At 40.7% G+C, this 24,849-nt stretch overlaps 1 protein-coding gene across 1 annotated transcript in view; it reads right to left on the bottom strand.

The window, feature by feature from the left end:
• col24a1 (collagen type XXIV alpha 1 chain) overlaps positions 1–24,849 on the bottom strand; it is an 87,837-nt gene that overhangs the window by 37,544 nt on the left and 25,444 nt on the right. Inside the window, exons 6-19 of the mRNA XM_026146179.1 lie at positions 22,309–22,362; positions 19,893–19,946; positions 17,100–17,144; positions 16,517–16,570; positions 16,298–16,342; positions 14,875–14,928; positions 14,273–14,317; positions 13,391–13,444; positions 13,056–13,100; positions 5,214–5,267; positions 5,065–5,109; positions 4,662–4,715; positions 4,428–4,481; positions 421–474 (exon numbers count right to left, since the gene is read on the bottom strand). Of these exons, the coding sequence (XP_026001964.1) occupies positions 421–474; positions 4,428–4,481; positions 4,662–4,715; positions 5,065–5,109; positions 5,214–5,267; positions 13,056–13,100; positions 13,391–13,444; positions 14,273–14,317; positions 14,875–14,928; positions 16,298–16,342; positions 16,517–16,570; positions 17,100–17,144; positions 19,893–19,946; positions 22,309–22,362 (711 nt within the window). The remainder of the gene's footprint in view (positions 1–420; positions 475–4,427; positions 4,482–4,661; positions 4,716–5,064; positions 5,110–5,213; positions 5,268–13,055; positions 13,101–13,390; positions 13,445–14,272; positions 14,318–14,874; positions 14,929–16,297; positions 16,343–16,516; positions 16,571–17,099; positions 17,145–19,892; positions 19,947–22,308; positions 22,363–24,849) is intronic.

The raw sequence follows: 24,849 nt of genomic DNA, 5'->3' as shown, positions 1-24,849 counted from the left end.
GGATGAGATTTGAGATGCAAGATGCAAAACTCAGACGTCGTTCAAAGATGTGCAAAGATGCAGATTTCTAACGTTGCTGACTGATCTCCTTAGAGAAACTGTCAAGAACCTGTTTTACCAGGATTGAGATGAACGAAATTTGAATACATCCACTTAGAAATGGCAGAGAAGCATTCACTGAGACGGGAGATGCTGTTAAGGTTTTAGGGCTTAACAGAAATGTACAACTGTGTGCCATCTGTATAGCAATGGTAAGAGATTCCTTTGAAACTATTAAGAAACATGTATAAAGAAAACAAAATTGGTCCAAGATTAAGTGCTGGGGGACTCCACATATGAGGAAATATATTTGTTAATATGCATTGGTAAGTATCTGTCAGAAAATTGTGATGAAAAAATGCACAACCATGTATGCCTTACCTCTGGTCCTGGAGGCCCAGGTGATCCAGTCACACCCATTTCTCCAATTTTACCCTGACGAAAAGAGAAGAAAGACATGAACAATTTGCTCCTCTTGTGTTGTGCGGATATAATCCCGAAACTAGAAAAAATTGCATTTCCTGCGAAAATGCTGTGTGGATGCCTTACGCTGAAGATTTCTGCTGAAAAAAGCAGAAAAAGTTGAAAAAACAAAAAACATTGCCCTGAGCGAGATTCGAACCTGGCCTTTCTGATCTATAGGCGGCGTCTCACCTTACTGGACCAAACTGATTCTTACAAAGAAGAGGTGGAGAGACTGACAATTCTGGTGAAATTAGCAGAAGCTGCTTAGTATTGTGCTAATAAGAGGTGAAAAGGCTAAACATTTAGCAGAAAAGAGGTGAATCAGAAGAAGTTCTGCTGAAAAGAGGTAAAGAAGCAAAAAGATGAGTTGAAAAGAGGTGTAGAAGTGCTTGCTGAAGATGGCTGTATGTGTAATGACACACTGGAGAGTGTCAAGAAAGCAGAGCGCATGCAAGCAGGGAACATGTGTAGCAACTGTCACAGGTAGGATTCGAAACTCTGCCCCCGGGTCTCACGGCAGCTGCCCTACCCTCTGAGCCAAATGAGTTCTGGTCTCAAGCAAATATATGATGAGAGAGAAAATGTGCACTGTGGAGCAGAAGCTCAAATTAGCAGAAAAGAGGTGAAGAGGAAGAACTTTGTTGTGAAATGAGGTAAAGAAACTGAAATTTGTGCTTAAAACAAGTGAAAAAGCTGAACTCTGAAATCCTGCTAAAACAGTAGTAGAGGCTGATATTTTTCAGCTACTCACTGAGCCAAACTGGTTCTCACGTAACTGAAAAAAGGTGGAAAAGCTTAAAATTCTAATGAAAACAGCAGAAGAGGCTAAGTGCACTGTGGAGCAGGAGCTCTAATTAGCAGAAAAGAGGTGAAGAGGAATAATTTCTGCTGAAAAGAGGTAAAGAAGCAAAAAGCCGAGTTGAAAAGAAGTGTAGAAGCAGAAGTGCTTGCTGAAGATGGCTGTATGTGTAATGACACACTGGAGAGTGTCAAGAAAGCAGAGCGCATGCAAGCAGTGAACATGTGTAGCAGCTGTCACAGGTAGGATTCGAACCTCTGCCACCGGGTCTCACGACAGATGCCCTACCCTCTGAGCCAAATGAGTTCTGGTCACAAGCAAAGATATGATGAGAGGGAAAATGTGCACTGTGGAGCAGCAGCTCAAATTAGCAGAAAAGAGGTGAAGAGGAAGAACTTTGTTGTGAAATGAGGTAAAGAAACTGAAATTTGTGCTTAAAACAAGTGAAAAAGCTGAACTCTGAAATCCTGCTAAAACAGCAGAAGAGGCTGATATTTTTCAGCTACTCATTGAGCCAAACTGGTTCTCACGTAACTGAAAAAAGGTGGAAAAGCTTAAAATTCTAATGAAAACAGCAGAAGAGGCTGAGTGCACTGTGGAACAGAAGCTCAAATTAGCAGAAAAGAGGTGAAAACAGCAGAAGAGGGTGAGATTTGTGCTGATAAGAGGTGAAACTGCGGAACCAATCAGAGGTACTGCTTCTGTCTGCTTCATCAGGCTGTGTACTTGTATGTATTTCTGCCATAGACTGTTAACCAGAATCTGAGGTCCATATTAGAAAAGCTGCTAAAATCATTAAACTTTGCAGAATTGTAATAAATTATCAATATGAATTACCGGTCTGTGATAGTGTATAAATTTGTAGTTAAAAAAAAAACATGTGGGCCAAGGTGGAATCGAACCCACGACCTCTGGTCTGAAGAGCGGTGTCATTACCAATCGCGCCACCTCTAAGGGGGCGGGCGCTTTGAAAAAAAGGGTGATGAGGAGTCAGAATTAGATCGCGGTGAGACGCGAAAAACGCCGTTTTTTGGAGTTACAAAACGTCGTGTAACTCAAAAACTAGGTGGGATAGAAGCATAATTCTTGCACTGGGTGAATCAGCGGACTTTGGTGTACTTTGACTGCGATTTACATAGCTCTTTGTATCTCCGTCGCGGAGATATGACGAGAGAAGAAACGGCTTCATTTTCGGAATTTGAAAAATGAGAGGAGGACAGATTTCCACCCCTCAAACAAGTCTAACTCATCTCAGAACGGTAATAGGTGAGAAAATAATTCTTGAATTGTGAGTGTCAGGAGTGTCTGAAGATATACAGGGACAAGCCTCATGTCTTAACTTTGCTTCGTTAAGGAGATATGACGATTTGAAAATGCCTTCAGTTTCAGTATTTCAGCTCTGAGTTTCACAACCTCCCCATAGACTTTGAATGGGGAGTTTTTAGACCATGTGTCACTTCGAGGCAAATTGTGAAAAAAACGTAACTCTCACAATAATTATAGTGACACTGTCTTAAAGCCAGCAAAAATACCTACGTTTTGATGTATAATTTGTGGAAGTTGAGTGGAAATTGAGCGAGTAGCAAGGAGTTGTTCAGACATGAAGAGAAAATTCAGAACGGACGAGTGTGCAGTGGGAGTTAATTGCATAGCAACCATAGCAACACATGTATTTTCTGAAAAATCACAAAGTTGTAACTGAAAACTTAAAGAGTCATTACATGAAAACGGTAACAGATATGAAAAAGCTGAATCACACAGGAATAGCCCAATCATCTGAGAACGTTTTAAAGTTTGAATGGAGTTTCTAGGTGAAAGTATGAGGAAGTAGTTAAGTTTCAAAGACAAGCAAGTTTTAGCAGAATTGTAGAAGTTTCCCATTCATTTCAATGGGACAAATTAAAGGAAAAAAGTGTAATATTTTAAAAAGTATAATAGTAATAAGTACCAAAAGATATAGCAGTCGAAAGCAGAAATAGCAGAACAGTTTAGAGTTTGAATGGTAAAAATCGGCTGAAAACTGAGGGAGTAGTTAAGCGGCAAAGAAACGGAGCAACTAGAATAATAAAGGATAAAGAATAAAGAGAAACAGGATCTCAATAGTGTGGATGCCTACGGCATCCACCCAATAAGTCACTGACACCACTTTGATGATGTATTCAAATGTTAGATCACCAAGGGGATCCTACAGAGAGTCTAAAGCACTCAGATCATGATTCTGCTTGCTATAACTGTCAGACAGGACAGGGTATAAAAAAAGAAAGTAAAAAGTAAAAAATTAGACAATAAAGACTAATAATGTTACTTCATATTTGCTAATCTGTGGTTGACAAAAGATTTTCCAAGCAGTTTCTGTCACTCCATATTAAATGTTTGTTTCTTTGCTTTGATTCACTACAGATAGCCGTTTAACTTGTGCAACTTTCCTGCCATTATGTTAACACACTAATATTACAGACAGCTGGGCACCAGTCTGGGTTTGGTGTGGAATAATCGCTCTAAGCGCTTCAGTAACAGTTCTTAGTAAGTCAAAGATGCAGCAGTTTGCTGAAACCACAACTTATCTCTGATTGGCTGGCAAGAGACAAGAGCTGAAAAAACCCACCTGAAACCAAAGATTGAGCCAAAGGGATTACGTTTACACATGCTAACCGCTTTATTTAGCACTGGCTGTGTTTAATATAATTATCCAGCACTGTAACAGTATACATATGACAGGAAATAGCAAAAACCCTTTAATCATGTAGACTGCTAACTACATGTTAGCTTTTTGTCTTTTCTTTCCTCTTTACACTGGGCTAACAATGTCATTATTCTCATTACGTGACTTGTTTAGATATCATCCTGCAGGGAATTTGTAATGTTTTAACTTAAAAGAGATTAATTTGCTCTAATGGTTGCTTGTGCTGATAAGCAAACCCAGAGCTGTTTAAAGACATTAATTTCACATTTATCTCCTATCACTGAATCTCCCCTCCCAGAAAATCTAAGATAAAGGTAATGTTTTCTGAGTATGACTAAATAAACTGAATCCAAAAAGCATGGCAAAACATCCACGAACATGCAAATACATGTTCCAAGCATGAGTAACTTTGCCCACTCAGACACACTCACACAGACATACCGGTGGCCCTGGTTTCCCTCTGGGCCCAGGAAGACCAGGTGCACCAGCAGCACCCTGAAAGACAAACACACACCATTTTTGAGTTGATTTCACAAAGTCTGTGGTTGACTTTTCTTGTTTTTTAATCAATCTCTATGTACCGTAATGGAGCAAACACAGGTAGAACCTATTGGTAACAGCAGATACACACATTGCATGGTCACATGGCGTGCTATGCTTTGTAAGGACGCTTACCTTATCCCCCTGGTACCCCATCTCTCCTGGCTCGCCCCTTTGTCCGGTTTCACCCTAGATTTCATAGTATCAAACAGAGATATAACACAACACTGCACTGCCGCAATAATCTGAAGAAACCACAAACAAAAAAACGGCACACACTATACAGAGGCTGTTTAATGCACCAGCACTATCAAAATTTAGTTTGATAGGTTGAGTTCAATGTCGTGAAAGCAAATGAAGAGTCTGTAAAGAACCACTGGAGCAATATCAGCGTTTAACATGAAAAAATGATTAAACACTAATACATAGGACTGAGTTTGCTGGATGTGTTAGCAAAATGTCACAAGGATCTTATATAGTACGTCCAAGTCACACATCACACACAGATGCACTGCAATAATATAAATATTTAGATCACCTTATCACCTTTCAATCCAGGCAGGCCGGCTCGTCCTGTTGGGCCCTGTCGCAGAGGGAGCGGAACAAAGGGAAGGAAAAGTTTAACATTCAATCACTTAGGATTCTCCTAAGATGTAAAAAAATGGTAGAAGCAAATATCAGGCCCACCTGAGGTCCCACCATACCAGGCAGTCCTCGTGGTCCCTCGGGCCCTGGGTCTCCCTGCGAAGAGAAGGACACAGTGGAATTTATGTATCACAAATAGGGATGGGTACCGGTGTCCGGTTCTGACATAAACGGTAGTAACCAGACCGAAAAGCAGCGCACATTTCGGTGCTTTATTTCGGTGCTTTTTTTTCCTGAGCTGTGATACACTTTAGATTCTAGCCAATCATTTTACGTTTCCGAGGATAGTAGGCGGGGCCAGGTATGTACGTTCTGTTAGAGCAGAGCTACAGATTAAAAATGTCCAAGGCGAAGCGGTCAAAAGTCTGGCTGTACTTCATAGCAAAATATGCAAACTCAGCAGCCTGCAACAAGTGCTTTAAGCTGATACTGTGATACTGTCAAAGGAGGTAACACCTCAAATCCGATGAAACACCTGGCGACGCATAGCGTTTTTTTTAAAAGCCCAGAAATGCGCCGTATTTGATAGCTTGCTGCGAGACCTCACACCGAGCACATCTACTGCGGGTGGGTTGCCTGTTATGCAACATCCCCCAAAAACACGAAGAGGAGAGTCCTGGCCCCTAGCCCTGCCAGTGTAGCAGAAATGATGACGGATGATGGTGGCAGCAGCCGTTCTTCTCTGCGTGAGTAGCTAATTTACGTTGAGTAGGCTAACCACGTTATTACATTAATGCATGTAAGGTGAACTAGCAAACATCATCATAGCTACATGCGGATGTCCTCTTGTTTGATGCCAGATACTCCCTTCACCCTGGCTAAAAAGGCTAAAATGACCAAAGAAAAAGTGGAAAACAGTTAAACATGAGAGGTTTAGGACAAAGTTTGTGTTTTTTCCATTGTTTAAGCACTGCTTCCAGCCAAGAGTGATACCATATATGCCCCATAGCTGCAGAAAAGGCTAACATTGTTATATTTTTACAAAAAACAGCTGAACATGAGAGGTTTTTGGACCAATTTTGTGTTCTCCATTCTTTAAGCACCGGTTTGAGCACCGGCACCGTTTCAAAAGTACCGATTTGGCACCGGTATCGGATAAAACCTAAACGATACCCATCCCTAATCACAAATATGTATCACAAATACACACACGTAGTACTTGTAATATGAGTCCATTGTTGTTTGATAGTGAATGGCAGTTTTGCACAAAATATTTCTGATCCATTGTTGACATTGTATTGACATGCAGCACATTCCTGTTTGCCACAACCCTATGAGAAACATAAGCAGTGTTGGCAGAGTATCCAGTTGTTTTGCAGCGGTTTGGGTTGCCAGGCCCCAACAGTCAATCCACTCTAATTGACAGAGGTGAGGGGAGACTGGCCAGAAAGTGTGGCTGGACCAAACAGCAGACAGGCTGCTCAGGTAGCTTTCACCCTGTCTGCAGTAATAGTCAGAAGCACTGATGTGATGACAACAATTTGTATATGCACAAGTATGTGTGAGAGCATACGTGCTATACTATTCCCACAGACACAGCAGTTACAAGTTACTCTGGGTTTTTTCCCCCTCTATGCCTAAAGATAGTGGAAGCAATACCATATTTGCTCGGTAGCAGCAATGTCTGATGCAACCAACAAAAGCATAGTGAATACAGATGGATACAAAACCAAAATAAAATCCAGAATTTTGCACCACTCGTCTGCAGAAAAGGCCTGAGAGCAATAATGTTACTGAAAAACAAACCTAAAAGAATTAAAGAACCAACCACTAAAAACAATCAATGTGTCGGTCTGACCAATATGCACAGAATCAGTAATAAGTAGTACAGAATACTGTCTATGTTGCATCATCAAAGACATGTGGCTTAAACTATAAGTCCATCTGGACCCCTTAAGGTCAGTGTTTGATGCTGAGGCTCCGCTGTGGTATCGCAGGAGGACACACACAAATCACATGCCTTCCATCAAAAGAGGCTTTTAACAGTGGACACATGAAAAATGATGCACTGAAAGAAGGGGGAAAGCACAGATAGAAAATGTTCCCCCATTGCCCCCACCCAAAAACTCCAGAGTCCACTGGCCGAGCTGAAACAACAGGGTACATCAACATCCCACACAGAGCCTTTCCTCAAACTGCTGTCAAGATGAAGCCTGTCTGCCAGGTGGTTAAACGTCATCCAAACCGCTATCTGCTTGCCACGTGGGGAAGACAATTGGTTCGAGGCTCGATCAAATCCAGATTGCTGCATTCCTGTACATCATGTTTCAACACAACCGTTGTAGCCTCAGAAAATCCAATTAGACATAGAAATGTTTCTACACCCAGGACATCATAATCCCATTTAAGCGCGCCACTTCAAATGCCTCCAATTCAGACCCAGACAAGATTTAGTGCATTTTAATTTAGACTTGGCCACAAACAGCATGTACCTCTGTTAGCCACACACCAAATCTGATTGGCTACATACCAAAAAAAGGGTTGGGCCTCCTCTGGTAGCTTATGTGCTTATGCCGTTAAAGCGATTAAGTATCTCCTGTAGGTGTAACGTGTAGGTGTCCCTTTTTTCACCACGTAGTTTATGTGTAGACAGCTGTTATTCCTTGCTACTGCAATAAGACATATACCAATAGCTAATTTCACTCTAACTTCAAAGTAACTTCAGAAGAATAGATGAGAAGGTATAAATCTAGAAAGTTAATCTAGTTCCTGACACAGTCACAGTCCAGTATAGCTAAATGACTTTGGTGCAAACTACTGAACTGCAATGCCCATCATTTCCTGTCTGTCTTCAATATCATGATTGCTACCTTCATGGACACATTCACAAGTACTTTGAGTGTAAATAGAGCCATTCCTAAAAAAAAAAATGCAGGTAGTACAGTGGGGCAAAAAAGTATTTAGTCAGCCACCGATTGTGCAAGTTCCCCCACTTAAAATGATGACAGAGGTCAGTAATTTGCACCAGAGGTACACTTCAACTGTGAGAGACAGAATGTGAAAAAAAAAAAAATCCATGAATCCACATGGTAGGATTTGTAAAGAATTTATTCGTAAATTAGGGTGGAAAATAAGTATTTGGTCACCTCAAACAAGGAAAATCTCTGGCTCTCACAGACCTGTAACGTCTTCTGTAAGAAGCTTGTCTGTCCCCCACTCGTTACCTGTATGAATGGCACCTGTTTGAACTCATCATCTGTATAAAAGACACCTGTCCACAGCCTCAAACAGTCAGACTCCAAACTCCGCCATGGCCAAGACCAAAGAGCTTTCGAAGGACACCAGGAAAAGTATTGTAGACCTGCACCAGACTGGGAAGAGTGAATCTACAATAGGCAAGCAGCTTGGTGTGAAAAAACCAACTGTGGGAGCAATCATCAGAAAATGGAAGACATACAAGACCACTGATAATCTCCCTCGATCTGGGGCTCCACGCAAGATCTCATCCCGTGGGGTCACAATGATCATGAGAACGGTGAGCAAAGATCCCAGAACCACACGGGGGGACCTGGTGAATGACCTGCAGAGAGCTGGGACCAAAGTAACAAAGGTCACCATCAGTAACACACTACAACGGCAGGGAATCAAATCCCGCAGTGCCAGACGTGTTCCGCTGCTGAAGCCAGTGCATGTCCAGGCCCGTCTGAAGTTTGCCAGAGAGCACATGGATGATACAGCAGAGGATTGGGAGAATGTCATGTGGTCAGATGAAACCAAAGTAGAACTTTTTGGTATAAACTCAACTCGTCGTGTTTGGAGGAAGAAGAATACTGAGTTGCATCCCAAGAACACCATACCTACTGTGAAGCATGGGGGTGGAAACATCATGCTATGGGGCTGTTTTTCTGCCAAGGGGACAGGACGACTGATCCGTGTTAAGGACAGAATGAATGGGGCCATGTATCGTGAGATTTTGAGCCAAAACCTCCTTCCATCAGTGAGAACTTTGAAGATGAAACGAGGCTGGGTCTTCCAACATGACAATGATCCAAAACACACCGCCCGGGCAACAAAGGAGTGGCTCCGTAAGAAGCATTTGAAAGTCCTGGAGTGGCCTGGCCAGTCTCCAGACCTCAACCCCATAGAAAATCTGTGGCGGGAGTTGAAAGTCCGTGTTGCTCGGCGACAGCCCCAAAACATCACTGCTCTCGAGAAGATCTGCATGGAGGAATGGGCCAAAATACCAGCTACTGTGTGTGCAAACCTGGTGAAGACCTATAGTAAACGTTTGACCTCTGTTATTGCCAACAAAGGTTATGTTACAAAGTACTGAGTTGTATTTTTGTTATTGACCAAATACTTATTTTCCACCCTGATTTACGAATAAATTCTTTACAAATCCTACCATGTGGATTCATGGATTTTTTTTTCACATTCTGTCTCTCACAGTTGAAGTGTACCTCTGGTGCAAATTACTGACCTCTGTCATCATTTTAGGTGGGGGAACTTGCACAATCGGTGGCTGACTAAATACTTTTTTGCCCCACTGTATATAAAAACAACAACAAAAAACATGGTGGAAGAATTGTAAAGAGAAAAAACAAGGTTATTATTACAACTACTCTGGTCTCCATCTCGCCCTACTGTTTTTCTTTCAGGCTATGAAAAAGTGTCGGGCTGCATCACATTTTGCCGAGTCACACACTGGCAGAGACATCAAGTGCATACCAGAAGGAACACTTGCTGTTTATGTTCTCTCTGCGATTACTCGAGTAAAGGTTCTAACCACGTGCAATAGGCTTTTAAATAAATGAGTGAGCACAACGAGAGCCTCAACGGTGTGACTGACAGTGAGACGTGAAAATGAGTTTTAGATGTCAAATTAAAGTTCTTTGCGAGATTCATACAGCGTCAAAATCACCCAGCTGGAAAGTTGAGTGAATATGATTTATTACATCAAAGGCTGGATTAAAGAGGTGCGGGGATTTGGGCTCTCTAGTATGATTACTCAAAAGTACTTACTGGCCATAACTTGTCTGAGAACTGCATCAGCTTTAATTATTAATAAGTCAGTTACCTTCTCCTTTTTTGCATTTGAGTAAAAGTATATAAATTGCAAAAAACTATCTTATCACTGACTTCATTTGAGTAGTAGCGTTTGACATTGCTCCGGACAACACAACCTGAAAGTGTTAAAGCGTTCACATCGGAGCTTATGATGAACATCACTGAACACAGTGAAGCGCAGTTCGTCAGATACAACTGTGAAGGAACAAAACGTGGTGGCACCTTGATTTCATTTGGTCAGAAATGTAATTTACTGTTTTTCTTTGGTAGGAATTCGTGCAAACTTCAAAAGGTATTTCTTTGTTATTAAATACTGTTGAAAAGCCTGTTTATTTCCCTTATATCTTGCCAAGAAGCATTGTTGGCAACAAAGGAATAATCAACAAAACACAAATTTCCTTACTTTTTGAGCTAATTTTAAATAGGCACAGGGAAGGAAAGGAAAGGAAAGCCCATTCACACACATACAAGTGTGTAAATCAGTGTCACATCCTTTTCTTTTTACACCAAGTGGTCTGCAGTTTCTGAATGAGACCTGTCATCAGTTAAACACAGCAAGTGCCATGGCTAGCAGAACTGATATAATCAAAAGCAACTATTTATTTTTGCATAGCACATGTAAAATTCTGCATGATATTAGGTTTGGGTTTTTTTGTTTTTTTTTAACCAAAACACTTGAAGATGGTGTGTGCATACTTCCTGTCTGGCTGTTTCAGTAGGATCAGTGACTTACAGCCAGTAGCTGAGGTGAATGCTGAGAAATCATTCCTCCAGCTGTGTCTAGCGCCACTCAGTGACCCCTCAAAAATCCCCAATAAATTCAAAGATACGAGGAACACAAACCAGTGTAAACGACACTTGAAAGCACGGGACAGGTGCTGTATACAGTTGGATCAGGGTGGCTGACGTGAACATCTGGAAGTAACTATAGACACACGATACTGCATTCTGCAGTAATGGAAAAAAAGCTTGTTCTCTTTTAGGCCTCTGATGGTCTTTCCTTAATTTAAATGTATTTTAACCTCTTTATTGTAACTCACTTTACCCTTTAACAGCAAACAACAAGCTCAGCTCCAGTACTCTACACTCAACCTGACATTAGACTAAAAAAAAAAAAAAAAACAAAACAAAGCAGGCAGCTATATATTCTCTTTATTCTCTACACCCTGTCTGCATGTGGCAAGTTTCGCTTTCACTAAGGTTTCCAATGTCTGGCTCTCTTTAACATGTAAGCCCATGTTGACTTGTGAATCTCATCACATTCACATCCTATTTATACGAGTCCCTTACTTATGGCCTTACCAGTGGTTAAAGCATGAACATGCATAAACAAAAAGAAACCCACTGACAGTCACCTGGCCTCTACTAAACACAACAAGAGGAGGACGAGACACCAAAGCTGAAAATTTCCTCCACATCAGGCATGAATTAACTTTCTGGATGTAGAAGAGCTCAGAAAAGTAAAACATCCTTCCAAAGATTCCTGGATCCAGATCCTTATCATCTCCAGAAGTTAATCACCTTTTGAATTGGGCCAAGCCCCACCTCTGGTGCACTTTGTATGCAAATATGTCAATACCTCTTTGAGGTAGCGGACAAACAAATAAATCAAATGAACCAATCAGATGACCTCCATAGTTGAGGTAGATTTACAGTGTCTCTGGGTTCTCTGGGTTTCTCTAGCTTTAAAGCTTCAGTCCTGGTTCTGTGAATAATCCTAGTTTGAAATTATTGAGTTCCTATTCCTGATTTCATTGTATTACAGTGGGCCTGTATTGTTGTAGTTTTGAATGGTGTTTTCTTGGGTTTCGGCCTCTGTTTTGAGTTTATCAGAGTGCCTTTATTCCCCTCAGTGGTTTTCTGCTCATTCCTCCCTAAGTCTCTTCTGCCTCTGATTTAGTTAGGGTGAAGTCTTCTTGCTTACATGTTTTTCCTATTTTACTTTGAAAGTCAGCCTTTATTCCCTTGTGTTGCTTTTATTTCCTGTCTTACCTTGTCTAGTTGTCACCTATTGGTAGATATCATCACCTGTGTCCACACCCATCTGTCTTCCCCGGGCACTTCTGAGAGTATTTGTAAACTTGCCTCAAGACGTCCGTTCATTTTCCTTGATGTGCATCTCCGATTTCTCTGTAGGTCCTTTATTTACTTTTTAAACTTTGGGACTTTTTATACCTGCCTAAATGGTAAAATGGTAAATGGCCTGTATAGCACCTTACTAGTCCCTAAGGACCCCAAAGCGCTTTACATATCCAGTCATCCACCCATTCACACACACATTCACACACTGGTGATGGCAGCTACATTGTAGCCACAGCCACCCTGGGGCGCACTGAGGCGAGGCTGCCGGACACTGGCGCCACCGGGCCCTCTGACCACCACCAGTAGGCAACGGGTGAAGTGTCTTGCCCAAGGACACAACGACCGAGACTGTCCAAGCCAGGGCTCGAACCGGCAACCTTCCGATTACAAGACGAACTCCCAACTCTTGAGCCACGATCGCCCCATGTTATCTTATTTCATTACATTGTTTTTGTGCCTTGCATTCAGGTCACCTCAGCTCCACATATCTTGACGTACAATGGAAGAGAACAACAGAAAAGACACTACTGCCATCAGGAAAACAAAACCCGTATTAAACGATACAGGGAATCTAACCAAGAATTAGCTTGCGACGTGAAAATTCCTAACTACTGTCAGTCGTGAGGCTCATGAGCCAATCCCAATCTAAGCACTAAGACAAGTGGAATAAGACACAATAGGCCTGAGATAAAACTGACAAAACTGAGCCTTGTGAGTCACAGGTCTAAGAACGGACTCACAAATCTAAATCAAACAAAACATGTTGCTGCTAAAAAAAAAAAAATACAGACTCACCCTTAGACCAGGAAAGCCACTTATGCCAGCCCCACCAACAGGGCCCTGTGGAGGAACATCATAAGTACGTTTGTCTCACTCTCAAAACAATACAGGAGTAACAAAGCATATTTATGTCATCTGATCATAAAAAACCCTAAAAAACTCTCAGTAAAGCTAGGATGATTCATACGCATATAACTGTACATTTTACAGCTGAGTATTATGAGACACTGTCCACCTGTGCTGCCTCTAATGAGACAGCACAAACAGAAGAAGTCAGAGTTCAAGGATGAAGACAGAAGACTGAAGTAAGTATTGGACATACTGAACAAAAAGCGGGCACAAGTTCTCACCTCATTTCCATCTGGACCAGGAGGCCCCCTCTCCCCAGCATCCCCCATGACACCCTACGGGGCAAATACATCCGCAATTAATTTAAGAAAGTCAGGACTACCATTTTTAACTTTACCCTCAATCTGCAGAGAGTAGCACCTCCACAGAGGTAAAAGAGTAGTTTTTTTCTTCTGCTTTCTCCATAACGGCTCTGTGCTTTCTGTTGTGCGTGGCATAGCAAACTTTTTTTAAAAATTGACTTTACATGTAGCATTTAACGTGCAATTTCCCAAAGTAATTATTCAAGATTAACTTCACATGGACATAATGTGCAAAAGCACATTTTTTAATGAGGCAAGATTAGCCGGCGTATTAGCCAGACATCACTGTTCCAAGAAAAAAAAAATTGATAAAACAGTCACTGGGCTTTTTGCCTGCTTGGCAACTTCAATACAGAGAAGCGAAGGCTTGTTTTTAAAACATTAACTTTTCACAGTGTGCGGGCCCAACCTAGACATTCCATCTGTCTCTGAGTGTAACTTTATTCAAGGCCACCCTGGAACAAACTTGCAGACAATATGCCAAGATGCAAGTAATTTGCTATATCTTGAACACTGTATTGTATGTATGCATACATGTGTAATAGTCCTCTTTGTTCTTTTCTCTCGATGTCCTATCAAACCCGCCTCCTGCTGCTTTAGCACATTCACAGCAGCAGGATACAAATGTGCCTCTTTTGGATGCTTCTGGGGTCCGTGTGGATATGCAGTACTGCTTTATACTGGCATACTGTATACCTGATGAGCTGGATAGCAGCAGTTTTTACCATCAACGTGATGGGCAAAAGTATAGATTTAGGGAACTGTTAAGTATGGCAAAAACCAAAATGGATTCATTATTACATGTCTTCCTTTGGGGCCAGGTCTTCCAGCAGGTCCAGGTATGCCCTAGAAAAGAAAAACAAGCAGTTAGATTTCTCACGCAAGTTTAAGATTGAAATTGAAATGACTGGAAAGAGAATTAGAGAGGATATGAGCCTAAGCAACCACAGCTCTTCTAATCTCCTCCGCAATCCGTAAAACAAAATAAGCCCATAAAATAAGATGCTTAAATTATCCATTAAAGTCGCACAGGTTCTCAATACAGCCTACTTTAGGTGAGGATTTAACAATGCATTTCATCACGTTGAATAAAGTTCTCTTGGCATAAAACAAGCTGATGTGAAAAAGCCACAACAAAACTACAAACACCGGGATTTCTTAGATTTTGACCTCTCAAGAATGAAGCAATGTGTTCAGTAATTACTGACTGCCTAAATGGAAAATATTTTTTCTGTAGCCTAATGATGGGGGGAAAAGTTTGAATAAACAGAAAATAAATGGAGGTGAAAGATAAGATATTCACAGATTTATTAGAGGTAAATAAAAAAATTGTGATGGGAAATGTGTCATGTTTATAGAGACTTTGACAAATTGCACACTGGAAATGAACAAACATCACTCACTTTCTCCCCTTCCAGCCCGGGTGGGCCAGCATCGCCCGGAGGCCCAATGAAACCCTGAAAATGAGAAAAACATCACAACAAAGTAAAAATTCTGTGCTGCATTAACACAGCACAATGCTTACATTAACTTGTCATTATGAAATAACGACAGCAGAAGAATAGTAGCTTGTCTGGTGCACTGTTCTTGAATGCCTTCAAATGCACTAATAATATTTCAGCAACAGAGCTGCGCATAGTCTTTTATTTTGGAAACTGACTAGATTTCCTTTTCCTGCATCTGACTTTTTGCACTCTGCATCAGATGTGGGTCATGTCCGCTCATCTTGGCTAACATGAATAACTTATTTTGTGCTGATGGCAGCACAGGAAAAACGATTTGCCACTGAAATCAGTTCATAACAATCAGGACGGTCGCAGCTTGAACATCTTTGTCTGGAGTACAGAGCCACCACATGAAAGTGCCTAATTGGGGTAAAAATAGATGACACAGTCAGAGGATTTTTTTTATCCTTTTAAAATTTAATTCTGGATTTTAAAAGACATGTGTGGCCCTGATGCATCCTGTGGGAAACATGGGAGAAATAGCTGGTTTCACTGGCCAAACTCTTCTTTGTTCAAGGTAAATGTAGCTCAGGAACAGTCTGAGCACAGATTCCTCATCAGTGTTACAGGTAATTTCAAGGAGTTTTCCAGTGAGTAAAAATGCAAACAGGATCAGTATCTGAGACCAATGATCGATTAAATTTTTGTACCAATAACAAAAAAAAAAAAAAAAAAACCCAAATAGGATCTTTAATCTGATTTTAAATCATGAACAGTGTTTTCTCATATCATAATTGGTCCTGCATTACAAGCTAACATACACCAAAAACAAATCTGTTGGAGCCATAAGAAATTAAAAAGTTGGTTTTAGCCTCATTTTTGCAACCAAACTGTCAAAATACAAGCAAAAAACCCTAAAGCTGCTCAGTATTTGTACTACAATTCAGACTGGCTGCATTCAGGTTTGTATGTCAGTTAGCATACAACCTAATCAGTATTTCCGAGTCATCCTTTTTTTTTTTTTTTTGCATCCCTTTCCACCCTCTCTCATTGCTCAAACATCTTTCTTTTCAGCACATTGTCTGCCTCTGTGGCTCCTTCTCACCCTGCCAGCTTCGGTCCGACACTGTGATCCTAGCTATCCTGTTTCCTGGGACCGCAACGCTCCTCTTAAGTCCATTCTCTAGCTAGCTCATTTGGCCCCTTCTGATTTCATCTGTTCCTCTTCTACCTACTGTCTTTCTTCTGTTCTCCTATTTTGGGGCATTTCAGTCACTGTGGAGCCAGCCTGAAACTCTGGTCCTAATCCTTTCAGGAAATGAAAGAGTTCAATGTAGTAATACTAAAGGAAAAAAAATAGCAGAAAACACCTTATACTTACACGAACACCTTTAGGGCCAGGGCTACCTTGTGGCCCGGCTGAGCCCTACAAAGAAAAACAGGGAGACTTTGTTGACTACAAAGCATCTGATGTGCATAGGTCAGCAGAAATTAGTGTACATTATTGTGGCTGTGTTCTCTTAGTAAAGTTCTCGATAGAGCAATAAAGGAATCTGCAAGGATTGATGGAGAAACAATTTTTGTGTGTTTTTCACTGCACCTGCCTGCCAGGGTAACCTGCAGCTCCAGCTTCCCCAGGAAGTCCTGGTATGCCCTAAAGTGACGAGAGAGGAAAAGGGAGAGAGAGAGAATGAACGGTGAATAGGGAGATTAGCGGACGGATAACGTGAAAGGGGAGAAACGCAGACTTCTAGTAGCAGTGCCAGCTAAGGAATAAAACAAGCACTGTTCATTCCCAACAGCTCTGTCTACTAACTGCACCTTTCAGCACCCCTCCAATACACCCCATCCCTCACTATCTCACTCTGGCTTTTACTTCAGCTCATTGTTCACTGTTATGTGACTCATTCTTGTTATTGTCGTTGTTTGAGAAAGTGAAGAGTTTTAAGAGGGATAAAAAGAGCCATAAAAAGAACCAGCTACTATAAGGGACAGCTGAAGGACTACCATAACTGGCTTGTCACACACTCATCTTTGCATTCGTTCATTTGCATGTGTGTACCAACCCAGTTCCTATTTGTATTTTTGTGACAAAGTACTAGCCGGAATCCAGCTACCTTGAATTTAACAATTTTAGTTTTGTTGGGCTGTAACACAAACCATGAACACAAATAACTACTTACTTGTTCTCCTGGTGGTCCAGGTGGACCCAGATAACCTTTAGGACCCTTAAAAAGTAAAATGAAACAAGTACTTTTAGTAAATTTCAACTGAAAAATTGGTAACTAAGAGTAATTAAGCTGCCCTGCTAGCAGCATTAAAAGGCATAAAAACTAAATGCTAAATTAAGAATATGTACGCCGAATGTGAACTATTAGAGAGCAGTCAGTCTAATCAAAATATCATGTTGAGTGTTGAAACAAAGCATGCGGATGAAGTCAGGGGATTACCAGCTTCAGTAGGATTCAACTACTTGGAAACCATGAATCTATGTGTCAGGTTCAAAGAGTTTAACCAACCACCCCACTGGACAGACCCCAAGCAGTGCACTAAACAAGAAGAGCCAACAGTAAAACTAGAAAAAAGAAGGGTAGTTAATCACTTTAATGAAGTAAAGAAAAAAACAGTGGGATGGATTTCCTGTGGGCAGTTTTTGTGTTACTACTTTAAAATTTCCCAAGTCATAGATAATGCTTTCAACTTGGGTCGGTAACCTTATGCACGTCCTGCATGTCCTGTGTAAACATGAGAAATTATGCAGTTTTGTATCAGTGAAAATAATGGTTTGAGCTTCATGTTTCTGTGGGAAAGTCTGTGGGCAGGCACACTTTTTGGGACTGGCCAAAGGACATGTGATGAAACAATATATAACAAATCTATTACATGTGACATCTCTGTTTGAGAAATTTGCTCTAAAGTTTTCTTTCAGTTTGTGCCATCTAGTTTTAACAAGTCGGTGTCCCATTTTACATCAGGACAGTTTATAAAAACATCCACAGCACATTTCTGAGTTCTGTGTGGTTTTAAAACAAAGTGATTCAATTAAAACACAAAAAAAATGTTCATTCTGCAGAAAGTGATTAAAGTGGAAACAGCTTAGTGACTCTGGTCCAAAGCCAGCCCTGGGCTACAGCAAAATCCCACATTTAGTTAAGTAAGCACGTTTTCTTTGTAAGCTAAACAGGATTTATTGTTGAGTAAATCAGAGCTATTCTCCTCTTAAGCGCTTTATTTTTGCTTTTGACGTGATTATCAACAACAGATGTTTACAGCGACAAAACACAAGGTCAGGGCCAGGTCAGTGTCTTTTTCGGGGAAGAAAGAGGGCTTCTTGAACAGTATCAATGTCTCTGTCATGTACTTCCGAGGTTGTGACATATGACCTTCACGCCCAATAAAAGTTCCATGCAGGGCTAAAGAGCGTAGGCCAGTCATTTCCTCTTAAAATACCTGATGGGCCGCAGGGGGTGTGCTGGATGTATTAAGTTTAGCTACTGCAAACACTGATGTGGCCTCTTGGGATTCAAGGTTAAGGCCAACTATGTGGAAACCAGATTCAGAATTTCATCAAGAAGCTACCTGTAGATACAGCCATGTGAGGAGCAGGACCACCTACTATAACAGAATAAATCTATTGAGTTCATGGGGTCATGCCAAGAAAAACTCAAACACAACAGCAGCGATGTGTGGCTTTGAGTAAAACTATAAAGCCTAAAAAGAATTTAAGTCTGTCAGTTGATAATTACGTATCAATGCTTTTCATTTTACCCGTCACTGCATCTATGAAATTCTCTGTTTTAAAGCATGGCATGACAGTGGATGTCTGGTACCCAAGGCAGTACCATATCACCCCATTAGAACACTTCGCTCTCGCACTGCAGGCTTACTTGTTGTTCCTAGAATCCAGCTTCCAGTTTGGATTCGGCAGACAGACACTATCTCTACTTTTAAGATTAGGCTTCAAACTTTCCTTTTTGGTAAAGTATATAGTTAGGGCTGGATCAGGTGACCTTGAATCCTCCCTTAGTTATGCTGCAATAGGTGTAGACTGCTGGGGGATTCCCATGATGCACTGAGCATTTTCTTTTCTGTCATCTTTCTCACTCAACATGTGTTAACAGACCTCTCTGTATTGAATCATACTTGTTATTAATCTCTGTCTCTCTTCCACAGCTTGTCTTTTATCATGTCTTCCTTCTCTCACCCCAACCGGTCGCAGCAGATGGCCCCGCCCCTCCCTGAGCCTGGTTCTGCTGGAGGTTTCTTCCTGTTAAAAGGGAGTTTTTCCTTCCCACTGTCGCCAAAGTGCTTGCTCATAGGGGGTCATATCATTGTTGGGTTTTTTCTCTGAATGTATTATTGTAGGGTCTAACTTACAATATAAAGCACATTGAGGCGACTGTTGCTGTGATTTGGCGCTATATAAATACAACTGAATTGAATTGAAATGGAATGGAATATTGACTATGCTATTGATCCCACGGTCCAGGGAAAGGTCGTTTTCCTCTTTCAGATCACCTCTGACCTTAAACCTTAAAAGCCAGGTTTAGCTTTGAGCAAAGCAGCACTACGTCCTAACAGTCAGCTTCAAGCTCTGATTGAGACAGAGAGGAAGAAACAGGATCGACCTCACACGGTAAAGTAAAGATATAGGAGGGGAAAATGAGCAAGAAAAGATGGACTCATATATTTCTTTCTGTTAGTTTATAATGAAAAAATAAAGAAACACAGACTGTAGACGGAGAACTGTGGCAAGCAGCGATGACATGGGCCACACTGATTCACCTCAATACAAAGGATTGAAAGGAAACAGTAAATGGTAAAAGTAAGATAAAAGTTGTGCTCCCAGTGATTTTTTTTTAAAGAATTATAAAACAACAAAATGACATTATACAGTACATAAACATGTACTTTTTCACAGATTGAAAGTCTTTTATGCTCTCATCTCACAAGCAGTTTTATAGAATAAATGTTACCAGTAAGCCTGGAAATCCATTGGGTCCAGGACGACCTGGAGATCCTCTGTCACCCTAATAAAACAAAGGAAAAAGAAAGCAGTACAACACATGCACAGTCATTATTAAATGCCATAAATGAAATATTGTTTAACTCAATACTAAAGCTTCATAAAAGCATTACACCAATGAATATTTCATGAAAGTGATGCAATATTAGAAAAAGGAAATAGCTTTTCTGGTTAAAATGAGAAATGTGGGCGGCCAGAGCAAGCAAAATAGGCAGTGATTGACCAGTTAGATATAAAATTAGGCATCAGTTAACACCAACGTGAACATGATCGCTCTCCTCACATCTCAGAATAGAGTTCTGGCTCATAAAAAGGATCTTATGTTGCCTGTTCGCGTCCATCCTGTTGTGGCTGTGGCCGGCTAATCCCGCTGTGTGCTACCTCAGCTGCCACTTGTTAAATCTGTTATTTATGTCGCTGTCATGGATGTGACTGAGTCCTGTTGTCAAGAGCTTGGCCATCTTAGAGGGGAGCAGCATTTTTGGTTTAATCCTGTGCTCACTCAGAGAAGACTCAGCTTACACTTGCTTGAGTTCAGTTACGATACTGCACACTTGACTTACACATACACAAAAAGAGGTAGCAGCGCAAAGTAAACAAGGGAATTACACTGTGATTCATCATTTGGACAGCTGAGTTGTTTCTTGCTAAACATTATTAGTAAGGACTGAAACATCTGTTTATTAATTCGCCATCACTTTTACAAGAAAAGCCCACACAGTGAAAATTCAGATTTAATGATATAGAGATCAAAATATTCTTATTTTGATTTTAAAAACCCAAAAAGAACTAAATAAAGGTAAGTTGAGCGTGCATATGAGAAATTAACTTGGCTAACAGATTTTAACCAGCATTTTTTCTCATTAAAACACCCCGATTTTTTATAATCGCAGTGCATGGTAGTGCAGTGACCTTTCTGTGCGTAATTTGAATGTTTTCTTCTCTTCAGGTGCTTCAGTTTTTTCTCATGGTCCAAAGACATGCATGGGTTATGTTAACAGGCAATCCTACACTGACCGTAGGTGTGAATGTGAGTGTGAATGATTGTCTGTGTCTCTGTGTTAGCCTTGTGCTAGCATGGAGACGTCCCATGGTTTCCTCCTGGTCTCATCTAGTGAGAGCATGCAGACAGTTCCTGGCCTCATCTAACCTACATCCAACACAACATCTCTGGGACATTATGTTTTAGTCCATCCAAAGCCGCCATGTTCCACCTCAGACTGTCGGGAACTCAGTGATGCCCTGATGCAGATCAGGGAGGAGATCCCCAGGAAACTATCCATCATGTCATTAGGAGCATGAATACCAGCATCCAAGGCCATACAGACTAATGAGTATCATTATGAATTGATGCAATGAGGTTTCTGCAAAATGGACTAGCCTGTTGCAACATTTCTTCACTTTCATGTTCACCAAACTGTCAAGATGCCCATAGATGGATCTACCCCAGTTCTGCTAACCCTAAATTTGCATCTGGGCAACAAAAAGATTTCCTTGCTATTTCCAAAATGTTTCCTCAGTGTTTTAAATAACTCCCAGCATTCCTTTCTTTTGTTGGCTCAATTTTGAACAGTGTGAAACAACACTCGCAGCTGCACACATCTTTAAGTCTCATGGAGGTACAAGAGTGATAACAGCACTGCACTACGAATGAACTTGTAAGTAATACTGGACGAACCCTACTGAAACTTCACATTAATCTGTTTACCCCAGCGAGGATTTAAAGAGAGCTATGATACTTTGCTATGCGAAGCTCCTTAAACTTGAGGGAAGACGGATATGTTTGGATATTAATCACTTCAAAAAAATGTAGCAGTGCTTCTCAGGAATATCATTACTGTAATCATGTTTGAAGAAGAAAATGAGACAGAAGAGATGATAGACTAAGCAAAGGCCAGCCGGGATGATGTCAGACAAATCAGTGACAATAAAATGACTCAGAAATGCATAAAAAAGGCTTTAAAGTCAATGTAGAATGAATTCATTGGGATAAAGAAAACCATACCCTCAAAGTCATTGTTGCAGTATTTGAAAATGAATTTATGCTGAAAACGCCTCGTAAAATTAAATGAAAAATCTGTTTTTCATCATCATGAATGAAAACTGTTTAGTATTTTGTGACTTGTCACGGGCTTGCTGAATAATCTTTAATACTCACTCTACTGTATGAACTGTGTCAACATTTTGGGATCATTTCACAACATTGAAAAGAAAAAAAAAAGAAAAAAAAAGAATCCCACATCATAAACCAAAAGCTGCCAGTAAGTGAAATGGTGGGGGTGACGACTCGTGAGGTCATGAGACAAACATAGCAAAGAGCAGAGGGACAGAGAGCCGGACACAGAGACCAGTGGCAGATTCCTCACCTTCTCTCCTGGTGGAGCCTGACCTGGAGACAGCCCAGGGTCTCCCTTTGAACCCTAGAACAGAAACAGGGTCACAAGGTCATAATGTCAGGCACTCAGTGCATTTATAATCTATTGCTGACACGCACATCCAGATATTGCCACACCTCAAAAATAGTATACATAAAGATTCTGATTTTGAGAGGTCCAAAAATAAGTATGCAGAAAAAAAGCATGCATAACATGCAGGCTACAGTGCTTGATTACCTGATTTACACTGTATGTGTATAAAAAGGTATGTGAACCCTTAAGATAGCTGTCAGCAAAAGGCTAGGTGGTGGCAACCAGAAAAACAATATTGGGGGTAAAGGAGTGAGTCTGATGCCGAATTTGATGCTCATCTCACATAAAAGACATCTGCAAAGACTTATAACAAAGAATGACTCATTAGATACATTCTGGGAAATTTAGAAGTAATTTTAGATCCTAAAAACTGAAAATCAGCTGAAGGAAGGAAGGAAGGAAGGAGCTGATTACCGCCTTTTTTCATTGGTCTGCATGCAGCATTTTGTATGGTATGAAAAAGCAAAGCATACCAAATTCAAAGCCATCTGGTGTAGGATGACAGTCAGAGGCTTTAACCTTCAGCCGGGGTTCATAAGTAATTTGACATCTTGATTGTTTTATTTATAATCTGCTGTAGCAGTGTAAAGAGGCAATTTTCAAAAACTTACACACATATCTGTGTAATAGACAAGCATCACCTGTGAGTCTTTGATGGGTTTAATGAAGACGAAACATACTGTAGCTCTTAGTCTGTTTTACTTAGTTAGTTGGTTATTAAAGTGAAAGAAACATTTGACTCCAAACAAGCAGCTGGAGCAAAGCAGGGATTTCCAGAACAGCAATATTGCTCTTTAACAGCCAGAGGTCTCATGCCTTTCCTCCCCAGTATGAAATAGATTTAGGTCAGAACATCTTTTCTGTTGTGATTCAACTAAAAGTAATATTCTCCAGACAGCAGACAGCCTTAAAGATGCAATGCCAGTAGACTGTCACATAATTTTAGCGCCAATACTTAATCTGACATTCCAACTTGCTGTTGTCAACACTAAAGTGTCCTGGTGAGGAATAGTTAGCCGTTCCTGCAAAGCAGGGGGAACAGCAATACAGCACAACAGTTTGCACACTGTGAAAAATATTTGGGTTTGGATACTAAGAAAACGAGTGAGTCAAATATATTTTGTGACAGTTTAATAAATGTGTTTTACATGCATGATGAGCTGAACACGCATGACAGACCCTCTTTTTTAGAGACAAATGTACTGAAATGTAGAGGTGAACAGACAGGCACCAAAATGCTTTCAACTATACAAAGGGAATGTTGCTTCATTCTAACGTCACAATTTTCCATTCTTTGCATTATTTATTTTTATGTCATAGATCACATTGAGGAATGTTTCTACAACTGAACTATACCGGAGAGTAAGAGGAGGAACTAAATGTAAAGAAAACTGACTGTATTGAACCTGTTTGATTAGATTGTGTGATTATTCCAATGACTGGAAACCTACAAACATAAACAACCAGAAATCGGTGTCAGGAAGGCCATTCCAGAAACTAATTGGCGATATCTCTATAAAACTGCAGATTTTAAGATCAAACAATTGTACACAAGTAAAACTTCCCAGGGTAGCCCAAGCCCTGCCATGAACTGGAAACTCTTGGAACACCAGTGTCACTGTCCACAGTGAAGTGAGATTTACATCACAATAGACTGAAAGGCGACTGACATCTTCAAGCGTGACTGAAACTTGCTGCTGCCCACATGGAGAAGCTAGATATCTTCCAGAGAAATGTTTTAGGGTCAAATGACACAAACTTTGAGCGATTTGTCCACAGTTGAACGGCCTTCCTACAGCCCTGGTCTCAGCCTTATTAAACATTTGTAGACTGTGCTTAAAAGCAAGTCTGTGCCACAAAACCAACTACTGTAAACAAACTCTACCGAGCCAAGAAACATGGTCAAATATCCAGCCAGGATTATGCCACGAGCTTCTTAATGGCTACAAAAAGCATCTGGTTGATCTGCAACTTGCTAAGGCACATTTAATCCAATAATAATGGGGGTGCCTCTAAATACTTTTTACAGGAAATCCAAAATAAATTCAAACTTTAGCAGCAATTTCTTTTTCCAGACTTTCAAGATTTTGTAGTCATTCCACCCTGGACAAAGAACGGTTAAAAAAAATAACAAACAAACACTAAAAGCCCCAAATCACCACAACATTCATTCCCACGATCGTTTTATGTAAACTTTTTACCACAACTGCATAAGTACCTGCCTTTTCTAAATCAGTTTGTGAATTCCCTTCTGTACGCATGATATCTTTATTTTAGCCTTCTCTTTGCATAAGTAACCTGTTTAAATGTGACTGGTATTCATTGTTTGCTAATAATAGACTGATGAGTGCCACATAAATGATGGTTGTGCCACTCATCACAACTTGGTTCAGAAGGAAAAGAAGATCATTTAAACCAGGGGTAGGCAACTCCAGGCCT

The sequence above is a fragment of the Astatotilapia calliptera genome, chromosome 17 (assembly GCF_900246225.1).
Source record: "Astatotilapia calliptera chromosome 17, fAstCal1.2, whole genome shotgun sequence".
Lineage (NCBI taxonomy): Eukaryota > Metazoa > Chordata > Actinopteri > Cichliformes > Cichlidae > Astatotilapia > Astatotilapia calliptera.
Note: the sequence above shows the minus strand (reverse complement) of the source record. Positions and strands in the feature narration are given on the sequence as shown.